The sequence below is a fragment of the Boleophthalmus pectinirostris genome, unplaced genomic scaffold (assembly GCF_026225935.1).
Source record: "Boleophthalmus pectinirostris isolate CB_2022bp ecotype Guang Dong unplaced genomic scaffold, ASM2622593v1 HiC_scaffold_16, whole genome shotgun sequence".
In the NCBI taxonomy this organism is placed as follows: Eukaryota; Metazoa; Chordata; class Actinopteri; order Gobiiformes; family Gobiidae; genus Boleophthalmus; species Boleophthalmus pectinirostris.
This window is the reverse complement of record NW_026571095.1, coordinates 13,467,833-13,484,075: the sequence shown is the minus strand read 5'-3', so window position 1 is coordinate 13,484,075 and position 16,243 is coordinate 13,467,833. Positions and strand designations below refer to the sequence as shown.

General features: G+C 37.5%; 4 protein-coding genes across 5 annotated transcripts in view; 2 read left to right on the top strand and 2 right to left on the bottom strand.

Annotated features, from left to right (window-relative positions):
- thap4 (THAP domain containing 4) overlaps positions 1–248 on the top strand; it is a 2,417-nt gene extending 2,169 nt beyond the window's left edge. Inside the window, exon 5 of the mRNA XM_020924385.2 lies at positions 1–248. This exon is cut by the window's left edge and continues 82 nt beyond it. Within this exon, the coding sequence (XP_020780044.2) occupies positions 1–38 (38 nt within the window). The 3' untranslated portion in view covers positions 39–248.
- A 187-nt stretch (positions 249–435) lies between these two features.
- LOC110158793 (bcl-2-related ovarian killer protein homolog B-like) lies at positions 436–5,117 on the bottom strand. Of its 2 annotated transcripts, XM_055151774.1 has the most exons (6): positions 5,098–5,117; positions 4,836–4,971; positions 4,129–4,397; positions 3,747–3,875; positions 1,604–1,767; positions 436–1,353 (listed from the first exon to the last, which is right to left on the bottom strand). In XM_055151774.1, exons 3-6 carry the CDS (start codon positions 4,349–4,351, stop codon positions 1,228–1,230), a joined length of 642 nt encoding a protein of 213 aa, XP_055007749.1. In that variant the 5' UTR covers positions 4,352–4,397; positions 4,836–4,971; positions 5,098–5,117; the 3' UTR covers positions 436–1,227. The 2 variants fall into 2 exon arrangements, with proteins under 2 accessions (XP_055007749.1, XP_020778972.1); XM_020923313.2 differs by lacking the exon at positions 5,098–5,117 and having other exon boundaries at positions 4,836–5,089.
- A 1,887-nt stretch (positions 5,118–7,004) lies between these two features.
- Positions 7,005–12,372, top strand: elovl1a (ELOVL fatty acid elongase 1a). The gene is made up of 8 exons (XM_020921984.2): positions 7,005–7,514; positions 8,076–8,177; positions 8,269–8,459; positions 8,534–8,614; positions 10,244–10,300; positions 10,386–10,491; positions 11,132–11,271; positions 11,359–12,372. Exons 2-8 carry the CDS (start codon positions 8,117–8,119, stop codon positions 11,665–11,667), a joined length of 945 nt encoding a protein of 314 aa, XP_020777643.1. The 5' UTR covers positions 7,005–7,514; positions 8,076–8,116; the 3' UTR covers positions 11,668–12,372.
- An 803-nt stretch (positions 12,373–13,175) lies between these two features.
- Positions 13,176–15,884, bottom strand: cdc20 (cell division cycle 20 homolog). The gene is made up of 10 exons (XM_020923177.2): positions 15,786–15,884; positions 15,360–15,568; positions 15,154–15,290; positions 14,998–15,085; positions 14,778–14,903; positions 14,413–14,704; positions 14,095–14,332; positions 13,890–14,015; positions 13,681–13,798; positions 13,176–13,597 (listed from the first exon to the last, which is right to left on the bottom strand). The coding sequence occupies exons 2-10, from the start codon at positions 15,547–15,549 to the stop codon at positions 13,419–13,421; spliced, it is 1,494 nt and encodes a 497-aa protein (XP_020778836.2). The 5' UTR covers positions 15,550–15,568; positions 15,786–15,884; the 3' UTR covers positions 13,176–13,418.
- Positions 15,885–16,243: the final 359 nt, after the last annotated feature.

The following is a 16,243-nucleotide window of genomic DNA, read 5'->3' as shown; positions in this document are numbered from 1 at the left end:
AGCACTTGCACATCACTTACCAGCGTACATCCTCCTGAGCTAACAGTCTGGCAGATATTGACCTCATATAACTTATGACCATAGGCAGATTTTGTTTTTTTTACAATCACACTGGTGGAGGCACTGATTAGTTTCAGAATATTTGCACTGTTATCCTATACGCCTGAATTTTTCTTAAGCTGAAGTCCATGGCAGCTGGTGTATTGTTTATGTGAAGGCGTAAATAAATATTAAGCAAAAAAGCTGCAGATATTTCTCTATATCTTTAGCAGTTACTATAAAAATATATTCTTTGAAATATGCCCTGATATACTACAGTTTGGATATCTTATATTGTTCTTTTGTTCTTCATACACAGCGTTTCTATTTTGTGTGTGCAAGTTGTTTTTTGACTATACTTAATTACAATGGACAAGTGAATACAATGCAGAATAAGTCATTTGGAATGGTTTATTGTGGAATATATCTTTACACACACACAGTTATAAATTAACACTGAAAAAAGACTCACAGGCAAACTGCACAATCATCCTGGCAAGCCCTTGAGGCTGGCTGTATACTGCAGTTGTAAAAATAATGAAATGTCCAAATACAAAATTACATTTAAAGTGAAAAAAAAAAAGTTAAAAAATAAATTCATAAATACTATTTACAAGATAAAAATAGGCTTGTACTAATTAGCTCAGAATCATACTTTGTTTCAGTTTCATCTGCCTCCTCATCTTTGGTCAAAACAACATCCTGTACCAGCATGATTACAATACACTACATTCTTGTATGGTTAAGTTCAAAGTTCATAATCCTTATAACGTATCTCCATGAAATACCACACTACTCCACACAAGTGTCACATGAACCCTCCACACAGAGATGTTGAACTCAATCAACCTCTGATTATGATACTTGCATTTCCTTTCACTGTACTGTCAGCCCTGCAAAGCTCAAGCGAAAACATGGAAAGCATGGAAGCATTAAGAATTGATCAGTGTGGGAAAATTGCCTCTCAAGCAACATATTCAGTACAGTTGTTCCAATAACGGCCAGGACAGAAATGAAATGTAACTGGAGTTGATGCTTCAGTATTACCTGTTAACTTTATGAACAGCACAATGTATGCTGATGAAACAGTTGTAAATGATTCAGCAGCAGAAGTAGCCTTCTATAGTCCCATATTTTTACTGAGATACCAGTCCCAGCAAACACTGGCTACGGTGGCCTGGTGGGTCTTTAAGGCTCCTTCATGATGTAAACGTACAGTGATGTGAGGAAATATTTCAAAGAGTCTATAACAGAAGACATCCAGTGGTTCTCTGGTATCAAGTCTTTTCTCAACACACATTTAGTGATCTCCACCTGGAAAATAATTGAATAATTATTTAATGTGTGTTGAACACTGGCAAGATTAATAAAGTGAGGCAAGTTTAATAAAAGTGAGATTCAGTTATCTTTACAGAAATTAATGAATGACATATGATTTATCAAAAAATAACACTGAAGTCATAGAATTATACTACTTCCTTTTGAAATATTTTTGCAATCTTGGAAGGATATGCAACATTTTTATCTTGAAAATGTGCAATAAATAAATCATATTCATACACACCCATCCTCCACGCCGTTTGAGCCAGTGAACCAGATACTTGCGAACAAACTGGCCTAGACCGTCCACAATGACATGAACACTATTCACATGACCTTGTCTGACACAGTCCACTGCCAGAGCACCTGCTACTGCGTACATGGCCACAACTTTTCCCCATGTTATACCTGGAACAAAATAACTGCCATTATTGATTTTCAACAAAAACAACAAAGCAATAGTAGGTCTAATTGATACTTTGCAGCTGATGTCATCAACATTCCCTTGGGGTGTAATGCTAACTGTAGGCTCTACTCTGTCTGAGGCTTTATTCTGTGCTTTATTTTAACACAGTCTGATCATAAAAACTCACATAGCTGGAACATAACTGAAATGATTTGTGCTGTTTAACAAGTCTAGGACTGTGAACGCTTGTATTGATCACAAGCTCCTGAAAACGTGTTGTTTAAATCCATTGTGCTTTTTCTTGAGTTTTTAGACAACCTTAAAACATTTTTGGCTGTGTTTGCTAATGTGTGCATTGTATCACCATGGCAACTCCTAAACATTCCATCATTAGAGATACATGTACAACACCTTGAGCATGATGTCACTGCAAAGTATCAATATTTTATTTCACAAGTCAGGACCAGCTCTCCAATATATCATATGATACACATAAAATAACTGTTTACATTAATTTAACACTGTGTATGACCTCACTGTAAGATTTAACTACAGCCATCGTACCTTTCTCTAAAATATGCTGTAAATGCCAGGGTAAAGTCAACAAAGCAATGCGCTTGAGTGGCTGATAACACACCTTAACATGCTGCAGTTAAATTGAACTTGACCAGACATGCCTTCTTGTGTGTAGGTGGTTGTGACACAAGTTAGAAACACATTATCACATTTGGTGCCATAAAACGCAGTTGCACCACAGCTAATTTGAGTGAATGCAACTAACCTGAATGCAATGTACTCTAGTAATTGGAGACATCCGGATTTTAAGGCCAGAGGGGATTGCTATAATGACTGTCAGGGATGCAGTGGCCAGCCTAACAGTATTAACCTCCTTTAGTATGGCCTGCTCTCACTGCTGACCCACACTGTCTGCGGTGGCTATGGTGTAAGGGGATAGAGGTCTTTGCGAGCTTAAAAGAGATCACTCGTCCAATAAGGCTGCAGAATCATGCCTCACTCCCTTCTGAGAAGAAAGCCAAGAATAGACTGAAGATTGTCAAAGATAAAGGGAAGAAATATGGAGGAGAGACAAACTTGTCAGATAACCAGAACATAGGCTACTTATGATGGATTTTCATTACATAATCTGCACAGAAGTCATTTAATTTGTTGACATTGTCTAAGTCATTACATTGACTACAAAGCTATTTTAGATTGGAAGTAAAACAAATCATCCAGCACTTTCTATTTATAACCATTTTAACCACCACACAAGGCCGGGCCAGTCCAAATGTTTTTCTTTATGTGGAATCCCACGCTGTGTCTAAAAACAACATCCATGTGACGTCTAAACAAGCACAACTGAACTCCGAACATGGACATTATATCAGGCCAGCTTAATTTTATCTTTCCATCAAGAAGGCCAAGTCAATGGGCTACGTCTCATTCTTTCCAGACTGACTATGCTAAACCTCAAAGGGGCATACTTGGAAAGCAGAAACTTGCAGGTAGGCAAGACAAAAAAAATTATATTTTTTTAATTATGTCTTTATTAGGATTCTTCTTAAGTTAATTAGTTAATGTCCAGAAGCATTGATTTTTGAGAGAGAGCAGGGTTAGTTTTATACACAAGAATATTTAATTGTGCGTACTGGACATTTTGATATTTATTATAATTCTCTGTCTGTCAGTAATGGCAGCCACAGCCCGCTATGAACGGTAACCACCTGTTCCTTTTTGGATTTATAGACCCCTCACAGCCTTTTTGAAAATGTTCCACTTTTTCATTGTGGATATTATTCTTATTTTTTTTTTTTTATAATTTTAGCAAAAGTCTACCTGCATATCTTTGTATGATTGAAAGCAGAAGCACAGTGTGATCCTCATAGGCCAGTCAACTGGTTGGCAACCATTGAATACTTCAATAAATTATTTCTATTCTTATGCAATTTAAAGAAATAAGCTTTGTCATGACGGCACCAACCTGTTGAGAAAATCTCTGTGGCTACACCAATGAAGGCATCTGACACCATACTCTCCATGGCAACAGAGATGTTCAGCTGCCGTGCCACGTTTCTGTACAAACTGGGCTGTATACACTCCAGCTCATCGCCTGGGCAACAGAGGATGGAAGAAAAGACAGCAACAATGTTCACGGTCAATGACAATTGCAACTAAGCAGAAAAAAAGCTGCTATGTATATATGGTATGTATGCATTAGTGACAGTTAAGATGCCATGTCACAGAAGTTACATGACACATATAGCAAACTGATTCAGGTTGCACACAATTTAAAATATATAACACTTAAGTAAATTATATGTATGATATATGTAATGTGCATAGGACCTCTAACTCTCACTTACCAAGACAGAGAAGGACCACAGACACCTCACAGACAGATGAATTTGAAGTAGAGAAATTGAGCTCAGTTTTTGACCATCCAAGTCCATTCTGGTTAAGTCTTGAGATAATGTAGTCTTTGCACAAGGCTTTAGACTGTGACACCAGTTCTTTATCAGTCAGTGAGCGGTCAAACACATCCAGAACCTCTGCTGCAAAGCCTGTAGAGCGCCACAGGACCTCCATGCCAGAGGGATGTGGACTCTGGAGATCAGTGGATGAGATAAGGCACCTAGAAAGAAAAGCATGCTTCTTTTACATGTTATATTTTACATAAAAAACATCTGGGCCATTCTACATACTATAATTATGGTAGTTTGAATAATTCTCACCGAGAAATGGTACTATAGCTTATAGTCCATCTACTGCTGAACAAGAATTTAAGATTTAAAACGTACCACACAGTATACCTAAAGGTAGACCTACATTGTCTGTGTCTAACTAACAGAAGTTACATAAGAATGAATTGTAGGCGTTATTGTTTTGAGTGGGACAGTCAAAGATACTGTAAGTATTGCTACGTCTTGAGTGTTATGCAAGATGCACTCTCATACAGTCGTTGATTTAACTATGAGAATGCGCAACATAATTATGTCCAATGTTGAAGAGTCCGTAGACTAAACTAAACAATCACGAGCAATACCTTTCAGCTTGAAGAATCTGCGCTTACCTTCATTTTACCCACGTAGGCTGTTGGCGTGCGTGGTTCATTTTGTGTTTATTTCCAAAGAAGCTCAGGCAAGAGTGGGAAATGTTCCAGATAACTGTAGCCTACTCCCCCCGTTGTGATCCTGTATTTCATCTGCCTAAACAAAAAAAAATAGAAAAAGCTTTGAGAAGTTTTGGCACTGTACTTGTTGTTCTCCGTTCAATGTGATCCTCTCGTTGAGTAATAAGCGCACGACTGAGAGACGCAGCGGGAGGACGCCTACCTGTGGGTCCACCTTCCAATCGACGCACAGCGGGTGCGTTTGTTTTACAACTTGAAGGCATCCAGCGAAGGTGGAGCTCTGCGATCAATGGTCCACTTGGAGCAAGAATCACTCCCAAAACTTAATTCAAGCGCATATTAATTGAACAGATAAACTTTAACGCGTCCACAAATAGAAAGCCATTAAAGTTGTGCTAGACACTAATCCTTTTCTTCCTCTGGTCCCAAATGTGTTCATTTTCCAACATTTTGCGCAGGGTCAAATATCTTACCTGTAGCGTGTACAGTGCTGATGCAGCTAACCTCAGAGCAGAGTTTATGTAAGTGTGTCGTTCTAGAGCCAAAAGTGTCACACCTAATCCTCAGCAGACGAATATAGATGTGACTGAGACCTGCCGAGACGATCTCAGTCAGGTAACTGCCCCGTGAAGTCAAATTCATTCTTAAAGTTTAAAACAGGAAAACGTTAGCCTCATTATCTTAGGTTTAAACATTAATTAGGTCTACAAGGTAGTACTTTAGGCTACATTAGAATTCATATACCTGCTTGCTGAGTAGACCTACAGATTTTAGATTTTAGTACCACCTATTTCCATATATATATATATATATATATATATATATATATATATATATATATATATATATATATATATATATATATATATATATATATATATATATAAATAACATAAAATAAAACATAATAATTAAAAAAATCTTTCATGCTAAAGTTGGCCACATGATGTCACTATTTAATCTTTTCATTATAACGTTAAGTCTACACAATTTTTACTTTATGATTTAAAAAAAAAAAAATTATTCAAATGTCTTTATTTTACATTGGAAATAAAATATTGGGGCACTATTTCCAAATGTAAGTGACAAAATAGCCAGGTAATATTGACTGAAAAAATTATAAAATAAATAAATAAAAAGAAATAAAACAATTGATTCCAGTGTTATTTAGTCTATAATGGTACCTCAGCTTGTGTCATGATGAGCAAGTACAAAAGGATTTCCAGTGGTCATAGCTGAAGGCTGTGGCCGTTTCCGTAATGGATCCAAAAAAATTTATTATTTGGAATAAGTATAGCCTATAGTTCCAGATCTACAAATTAATCATACCTTGAAAACCAAATTTATTTTATTTTATTTTATTTATTTTTGTCAATTTCAGCAAATTCCTGTCTAAATTATTCAATTGGGTAATTGAAAGACATGAGGATGTCAGCAGGACATTTGCTGGGCGATGGGCAAAAACAATGTTGTCAGTTTCCACACAATAAACACAATTGTTTTACAAATTGAATAATAAATAATGACATCTGGGACAGCTGACTCAACAACAAACACATCCATCACGTTCCATACCCTAATACTTTAACTAAAGCTAAGATGTATTAGTGCCCTCTGTTAATGCCTTAGGATTTTATTTTATTTATTTATTTATTTTATATAATAATGGTCATGATGTATACAGGGTTAACCTAGGTGTCAGACAGTCAGATCATTCACTCATTGTACATCTGAAATTGTGCACAAAGTTTAAACAATATAATCAGATATAAACTTCTCCCTTTGTTCTGCTGTACAGATTCCATTCATTCCAAGTAACCGTTCGATGTTACGCACACATTTGGGAGACTCCAGGCCACACACCCATCATCATCACTGGCCCTTGGCAAACAGGTTAAACCAGAGGCACTGGAGAGCTCTACATAGCAAACCCAGCCCTACCACAGGGCGGGAAGGGATCGGTGAAAAGTGACGTTAGGTTTGTGGGTGTATGATAACTTATGTCAGTTCAACTTTGCCCTAAATAATTCCTTATCGATATTATTGTGATTGCTGATAACACTGGGTGAGTTTCTTGGGCCTGGGTTCAGTGTTAAAATTTAAGTTCTCAATCAGGTTAAAAATGTTTTATGCACCTTTATATATGTCAAACTTTTTATTACATTGGTTTATCAAATATTGGGGCCAATTTTGCTTTAACCAGGGTGGACAACTCTCTGACCCCATCCCATTCACTAAACTGACAGTCCAATGAGAGGCTGTCAAAGTCAGTGTGAGAAGGTGGAGCCTGGCTTGAAGCAGGGTGTGGTTCTGAAACCAGCAAGATTTCTAGTAATTCTCAGGGTTTTAAAATGAGCACAATCTGTTTAGTCAGTCAGTAGAGACATCGCTAAGACCTTTACTCATCCATTTCCTAACCTTCCCTCTCTCCACCCCTTTGTTCATTCCATACAAGAATCTAATCATATCTTTGTCATTGCATTCTGAACTCTGCTGGAGCATTGATTTGAAGGGGTGGACTCCAGGCCTGGTTTAACTGGTACTTGGATACAGACTGTGTGCTCCCTGCTCTGGCTGTGCAGCTGCTCTCTGATAGCGCCAGAGACCAGGGCTCAGGAGGTAAGTCTTTTTATATTTGAACATCTCTTTCACAGAAGCTGGTGATTGTGACTAGGTGCTTTGTGAGGCACACATGTAAATTATACTAGTCTTTGTCTGTGTTTACTCCCTAATAGTTTAGAAACATATTTCACTCTAAGCTCTGGCTGCCCATGCTCATCGCTCAGGCTGGGCATATGGCCCTGATCTCTGCCTCACCTGTTTGACGGGCTCTGTTAGTCAGCATGAGAATATTTCATTGTTTTTAAATGAACAATTTCACAATTTCTCTAAAGCCCACATTGATTCATTGATTCATTGATTCATCTGTGATGAAGATTTGGAGTCACACAAATCATTTTAAGAAGCTTCCAGAAATTACCAATATTTTTTTGTTCATGTTCCAAATATGCTGTTTTAATGGTAGTAGAAACATGTATTGATGTTCATTGCAAATGTACAGCTGTCTACTGTTTATTCAGTGAAGAGAGCAGGTGGTGGGGTTAATGTGTGCTCACCAGTGCAGAAAAGACCTATGTAGGCCTATTTATACAATATTGTAAGTATGTATTTTCTTTTTAGGGTGATTTAGGGTGATACAGGGACAGAACAAGGCTGTCAACATGTCGCGACAAATTGCATCAGGGATTGTACAACTCAACGATTACTTTTTTGAAAAAATAGGTGAGTAGTGCATTTGTAAACATGCTTTTAGTCAGTATACAGCAAAATGTCTAGCTCTAAATGTATATGTTCTTCTTTGTTTTGTTTGTAGATGTCAGAGTTCGGGACTACCCACTAATGCAGAGTCCTATAGATATGACTGTTATACTGCTGACCTATGTCTTCTTCTCTGTGTATGCTGGGCCACAAATCATGGCCAACCGCAAACCTCTACGATTAAATACAGCTATGATATGCTACAATCTATCCATGGTTTTATTTAATGCTTACATTGTCTATGAGGTATATTTCCAAACAAAACTAAATATAAAAACTAAAATATGCTAATGTTTGACACAAACTTTTTCTCTTCTCAGTTCTTGATGTCAGGATGGGCTACAACATTTACATGGAGATGTGACCTAATCGACACCTCCAACAGTCCACAAAGCCTCAGGGTATGGCAACACATGAACAATGTTTTTTCAACTAAAGGTGTACTATGTAACTTTTCTGGTGGAGGGTTTGCCACCTGTTGTCTTCATGGAAATGCTATTGTGTTGCCTTGAAATTTCCATAATGTTGAATTTTTCCATCTCCATGGTGACAAGCACATGATATCACCAGGCCAAGTTACAGGTTAGATCTGAGGAGAGGCAACCCTGCTCACACTAAGATCACATGTTTCAATTTTGAGCAAGCAATAAAAACCCTGTAACTGAATGACTACAAGATATATAAGTAATTATTTAGTGCCATTTATTTATTCATTTAGAAACATTCCAGGCAAAGCAGAAAGATCTTCATGAGACAAAGGTGGTAGATCCCCACCAGAAAGTGACATAGAATCTTAAAGTTCATTCTGGATTTTATTAAATATGGTATTGAACACATGAGGCATTTCTCAGCAACCGTTTTTTAACGATGTACACTTTTCTCCAGTAACAACTTTAACTAGAAAAGCACTCAGAGAGTTCAGACCTCCGCCAAGGACTACCTCCATTTTTTATATAAATTGCGATAAAATCAGTCTTCTGGATCAGATCCAGATCAGCCTTTGGAATATGAAAGAGGATCCCATTGTCCATCCCTGAGTCAAATTTCATGGGGTTTGGTCAATAATTAACTGAGATATTGAGAAACTAGAAAAGCACTCAGAGAGTGCAGACCTCCGCCAAGGACTACAGTCCCCCTCATATTAATTGTGTTTTCCATAAATATTTGTCTCGTATCTTTCAATTTGGAATATGAAAGAGGATCTCATTGTCCATCCCTGAGTCAAATGTCATGATGTTTGGTCAATAATTAACCGAGATATTGAGAAACAAAATTTTTGGCCCCATTTACCACAATGTTAACAAAAATTTCAAAGTGATCCAGAATCCAGGATTTCTTCCGGATCACCCCCAAAATGAAATCATTTCTTCCTTTTCACATTTCCAACAAATCCTGAAAATTTCATCAAAATCGGTCCATAACTTTTTGAGTTATGTTGCTAACAGACAAACAAACAAACAAACAAACAGACAAACGCCGGCAAAAACATAACCTCCTTGGCGGATGTAATAACCTACAGATGCAAATTAATGAGACGAACATGTCCATAAATAATGTTGTATGCAATCATTTAAAATTACATGGGAAAATGTGATTGGACTCTTTTACTGAAAGTCAAAATACTTAATTGAAAAGAGTTTGATGGTAAAGAAAACCATCAAAAACCCTTCTGAAATTGGACGCATATATTGTGTTTTGACACTTAAACATGACATTGTGGGCCCTTTTTTTCTGAGGTGTAGTAATCTACCTGTCACCAATGCAGATGGATTTATTAATTGTATTTACTTATTTAGCAGGGACATTGCAAAATAAATGTATTGCACAGACCGAATTTAGCTACAAGCTAATTTTCATCTGTAGCTGGCATCTTTGTTTTCATCCCTTTTTGCATGTGTTAAATATCATTTCACATTTTTACACACAATGTAATCTTTGGACATCTGTGGATAGATTGTCTTTTACCATTTTTATTTTATTTTTTTAACATATCTTTACATGAAGTGAATGCTTGTGTTGTTCTTTCCTAGATGGTTCGAGTAGCATGGATGTTTTATATTTCAAAATACATTGAACTTCTGGACACAGTAAGTAATAAGTAAATTGTATGCAAATATAGATAAAATATTGTAACCGTTAATTTGTGGTAAATGTGTTAAAATTTTATTTTAGGTGTTCTTTGTACTAAGGAAGAAACAAAACCAGATTACATTTCTTCATGTTTTTCACCACTCTGTTATGCCCTGGAGTTGGTGGTGGGGTGTCACTCTTACCCCTGGTAAGCAGGCATACATACTGTACAGTTTAAACATATTATATATTAGAAAAGTAAATGAAGCGCCAGCAATTTAGATGCAATTTTTTAGTTGTGACATAGATAGACAGCTCTACTTCCAATAGCTGTCAACTTTTACTTTTCACATTTCACAAAACTGTGACAGAATTACAGGTAATATATCCACCACGTGAAGTAATAATTCGAAAAAACAAAAACAAAAAACAGAAAAATATGCACTTTAAGCCCATGATGCAGACATGATATCCCACCTATTTTGTATTTTGATTCTCAAGACAATTATCCTGTCAGAAAGCAGAATGAGCCTCACATGAGTCTCATTTGAATTGCCAATTGAATTGAATACTGAAATCTAGCTTAAACCTAAATGGACTCTCTCTGATGTGGACTGTCTCTACCTAAATCCACACCTGCAGCCAAACCCTAACCTGTGTCTCTGCTGTAATGTATGCTGTCCACATACGGAGAATGGGAAAAACTGGTCTGTGTTCTCTCTCTGTAGGTTTAGGCACTGACAGCACAGGCTCAGTTGTGACTGTAATAGGCCTACCCTTTTGTAGGAGTGTGGGCTACATATACTTCCAATAAAATGCATTAAACTCTTTCCCCATTCCTCTTTCAGCTGGAGGAATGGGGTCTTTTCATGCCATGGTGAACTCTGCTGTCCATGTCATCATGTACTTTTACTATGGACTATCTGCTGCTGGCCCACGCTTTCAGAAATACCTGTGGTGGAAGAAGTATATGACTGCCATCCAGCTAGTATGTGATTCATGTTTTGTATAGTTCGCACCTATTCAAACTAACCATAATCCACTGATATTTATTCTGTTACATTTCTCTTGACAGACTCAATTTATTCTGGTGTCCATTCATATCAGCCAGTACTATTTTATGGAAAAATGTGATTATCAGTTTCCATTGTGGATTCACCTCATCTGGATGTATGGTGTCTTCTTCTTTGTCCTCTTCTCTCGTTTTTGGGTGCAAGCTTACATAAGGGGCAAGCGACTTCCTGCCTCAGAGAGCACCAAAGAGACGAATGGATCAACACAAGACAATGTTAAAATTTTGGCCAATGGCAACCACGTGGGTAATGGACATGTTCATCACCATACCAATGGAAATATATTCATGGGAAAAGTAAAGGAAATTTGACCAGAAGTATGAAGAATCTGCATTTTGAACTGGTTATTTTAGGACAGTCTTGATTAACACTGCCTAAGATTTTGTTGCTACCCCAAGCACGACAACACTGTGTCCATGCAAGAGTGGAATGCCTTTGAGAGTGTGCACATCAGGAGTATGTAGCTGGCTTTGTGTGATGCCAGTTGTCCTCTGTTGTATGTAACTAATTTTTGTATTAGTCACTCAAGACTGTTGCTTCTCTCCAATTTAAACTCAGGCTTGAATCTGACTCTGACTGGAAGACTGTATGACAGCTGATGTTTCGGAGTATTGCACAATTTCCACAGAAGAACAGCACATGTAAATACTAAATGAAAGTCAGAACATGTTTAATAATGAATGTTTGTTTATTTAACTCTTGAAATAAAACTATGTTTTCAGTTTGATTTGTAACATGGGTAAACCTAAATGTTGTTAAGAAAATGTTTAACCACAGTCACAAATTATGGACTTTTTATTTAGACTGAACTGTGAAATAACATACTTGCCCTGAGCAAGTAGGGCTTTGTAGTTTATTTTACATAAACTTTTTACACCCAATGGGTATGTGAAAGCATATTTTCTCATTATTGTTAGATGGCTATATCTAATGAATCAGTCAGTGCTTTAATTTAAAGCCGTAGTATGTAACATTTTAGCCAAAAAATATACTTAAATAAAAGCAAGTTATATATATTTCTTTCATTTTTGTTGTTTTTTATTGCACTGACAAATGTGTCCTTAGTGTGGGTTGGCTTGCATCTCCACAAATTACTCATCTGGCCTGCAGGACGGATTCATGTTAATTTGGCTATTTTCCACAGTATGGCAGAAAAATAGCCTATCCATCTCCATGGAGAATGTTCCAAAGTATGGTTGTTAACTTTCTATTTTCATAAAATTTGTGTTTTACATTTCTTAGGAGCACTATAAAACTCACAGGATGGATGGTGGTGGGTGTGTGCTGTACTGAGCTGAAAGTGAGTTCCTGCAGTACAGCACAGAAATGGAATTTCTCCAACAATGGAATTTCTCCAGCAGTGGGGTTGGCCTCCTACTTGTCCCCATGGAGATGATATTTGCATAATGTCACACAAACTATTGCCTTAAACTTTTCTTGCATATTTTTAGTAAAAAAAACCAAAAAAACACCTGCAATTCATTTACTGTGAGTAGGATCGCCACAAAACTGACCCAACCTTGGATGTGGGTGATTATCCAGCATGGAGACAAGTAGGTGACCAACCTTCCAGAAGAGTTGATTTATTCACCTTGAAAGATTAAATTAGAAATTGTAGAGACCACTGAAGGCAGCACACACACATTTAGATTCAAGAGTTTTTGTTCAGAAAGCTGCCAATTTACCTAGTTTGCACTTAAGTTGCCAAAAAAAAAAGTGACTAGAAGAGTAGACAATGCTTTTGCACTTTTTGCAACATTACACATTGAAATCTGCTCTTCTCTGCCTCCTTTGAACCTTGTTAAATAAAAAGAACAAGTCAGATGGTGAGAAACATTTATTACCCAGTAAACCATCTCATAATTATTCAATAAAAAGTTAAGATTTAAAACTGAACAGTGAAAGAAACCTCTAAATGTGTACTTGCCAAAACAAAACCTTTACACCATCAACAGGAGGAGTTGGGCCAGACAGTTATGGCTAAAATACTGGGCAACATCTTTATTATAGGTTAAATAAAAATAGTTCATTTAGTATTGTGGAAAAAAAAATCCAAGGCTCATTATCTGATAGAGTGGTGCAAGCCAGTAGTTGTTGGTTTGACCATCCGATCCATGGCCTTCTTTTTAACAGGATCCATTTCGAAGCTCTTCCATATTTGAATTGTCTCATCACCAGCAACAGTCGCCATTGTTGAGTTGTCTGGACTTAGAATTACACTGAGCACTCGGTCCGCGTGTCCTTAAGTCAAAAATACAAACATTTTAACACAACGCAATATTTAACAGTAACAATATCTTCGTTTTACTCGAATAATCACTCACCATTGAGCTCTGCCACCTTTGTAAGTGAAGGGTACTTCCACACAACAACGTTGTTGTGGGCATATCCATGTGCAGAAACCAGTTCTTTGTAATTTGGTGCAAAGACAAGAGAAGATACCTGAAAAGAAAAGGTTTATTTTAGCGCTTCATGAATCTATATTTAAAAAGTTTAATATCAATTAGCTTTCAAGCCCCAAAGTTAGCCTTACTTGTGACTGTGAGTCTATTGAACTGATGCAAGAGCCACTGTTAACGTTCCAGATGCGTATGTGACGGTCACTCGTGCCACCTCCAGATGCAAGGATATTTGGTTGCCACGGACACCAAGCCAAGGCCTACAAAAGGAAACTGCATATAATACAGATATCCAACAAAAAATCTGTAGTACTTACAAAAAAATAAAGCACAGCAGACCTTAACAGCTCCTTGGTGTTCACTCCAACAGCGAACAGCCTGGCTCTCATTGCCGACACTACCATCTGACACACGGGGCCATACACACACCAGATTGTCATTGCCTCCACTGGCCAGGTATCTCCCGTCAGGTGACCACTTGAGCCCACATACTTCTTGTGAGTGAGCAGTCAGCGTGAATCTGTGATGTTGCGCCATTCTCACATCATGATGATGGATGTGTCCAGATCTAGAGCCACTGTTAATTAAGAAGTACAGGGCTTAAATTCAGTTTTCGATAAAGGAGGGAATGAAAACACATTTGTACATTTACACTACCTTGAAAGAATATGGTCATTCCAACTGAGGCTAGCAACTCTGGCCGTGTGGCTTGCCATGCTGCGAAGCCTTTTCTGGTTCTCTACATCCCACAGCTGAACCTTGCAATCACTGGTGCCAATTGCAAGATAGCTTCCCTCTTTGGTCCAGGACACAGAACAAATATAATCCTCCTCACGCTCCAGCTTCATCAGAAGAATTACATCTCCTTGAGTTGCGTCCCACAGATAAACATTGTTGTGAAGTGCCACAGCAAGCATGTTTCGACTGCTCCAGTCAAGTAGATTTAGATCTGAAATTTAGCATTAATGAAAAAGTTAACAAAGTATCTCCACAAATATAACACACATTTGGACTTCACTTACAGAAATCATTACGAAGCTGAGGAGCATCCAAAATTTTGTCTGGTGTTGAAGAGATGTATCTAGTCTTTTTGGTTGAGGCAGGAGTTGTACCTTGACTGTAGAGAACCTTCAAATTGTTTTGGTAGCCTGTAATGAAGTGTCACACATTCAACCTGGCTGTCAAACTTTTATATTATATATATATTAAAACACATTTCATTGAGTAATTTCAGTGAAATACCTTCTGGTGCATTTAGAGGCTTTCCTCCAAGGTGTAGGATCTTTGCATCTTCAAGATCATATCCATTTAGGGTCACTGACATGGCTTTCTAATCATAAGTTAAAAAAAAGGTGAGTGTACAAATTTAATAGCAGTTTAACCATTTTATTTACTTACTGCTGAAGTAGTAGTAGGGTTGTCAGGTTCATTTTCTTTTGTGAGCAAAAAGCTGGCCACGTCCATCTGTTTACTGTTTCTAATAGGAATAAAACGGTCGCCACCCATTTTGGAGGGCGTTTGTTTTTTACCCTTCCCTAAAACAGTATTTGGATTAACATGTAGCGGTTTCAGCGACTCCGAGATAGATCACAAACAAAACTAACCTGGGGTCTTGCTGGGCGTTTTTGACGTGCTCAAAGACACATTAACTGACTTCCCAGGCGACAGGCCATTTACTGCTGAAGCGTTGGAAGAACTGGCCTTCCGCTGCCATCTTGCCATTGGGGCATTTGTGATAGGCATATCCAGCTTCAAAATGCTGTGAATGTCGTTCTCAAAGCCGAACTGTGCCATCTTCTGCGGGCAGGAAATACTAAAGAAAGTTGCACCAAGTTAATTTAAAAAATATTCATAATAACCTTATCCAGAAATTGGCGTCGGATTAATAAGACTGATATAACGTTAACGCTAAACAATAACTACTGAACAATAAACAACTCGTAAAGTTATTACATAAACGATTCTTATCACGTTGCTTGTAACTGGCATTTATCCGTATTTATATGCACTGTATTGTATTTTTAACCTACCTCTGAGACAACGCTTGTTCACTCGCAAAGACGCAGGCTGCATTCACTTCCCTTCTCGTGGATTTTGAATCTTGTCTCAGACTATTCACACGGTTTAAATGTCTGAATGCTGGATGGTGATTGGCTAGTTCCACTGTGGCCGTTGTCGATACTATAGCAACAGTTCCAAATGCGGTGCTGTGATTGGTGGATAGCGGCGCATGAGCAGAACACTTTGCTAGTCAAAAGGACTACCGCCATCTGCTGGACAAATTATGAGCATACACGCTTTTAAACTAAATCTGTAAGTAGCTAAAACTACATAAACTAATCTACGTAATTCATTTAAAATCAAAGTTATGGCCATCGTACGTATTTTAAAAGAAAGTTATTCATGCTAGCTTCACCAGTGTAGATTACATTAAAAAGATTTATTTCATGTCTCCATAAAAGTTTTTGACAAATTCAATAAGAATACA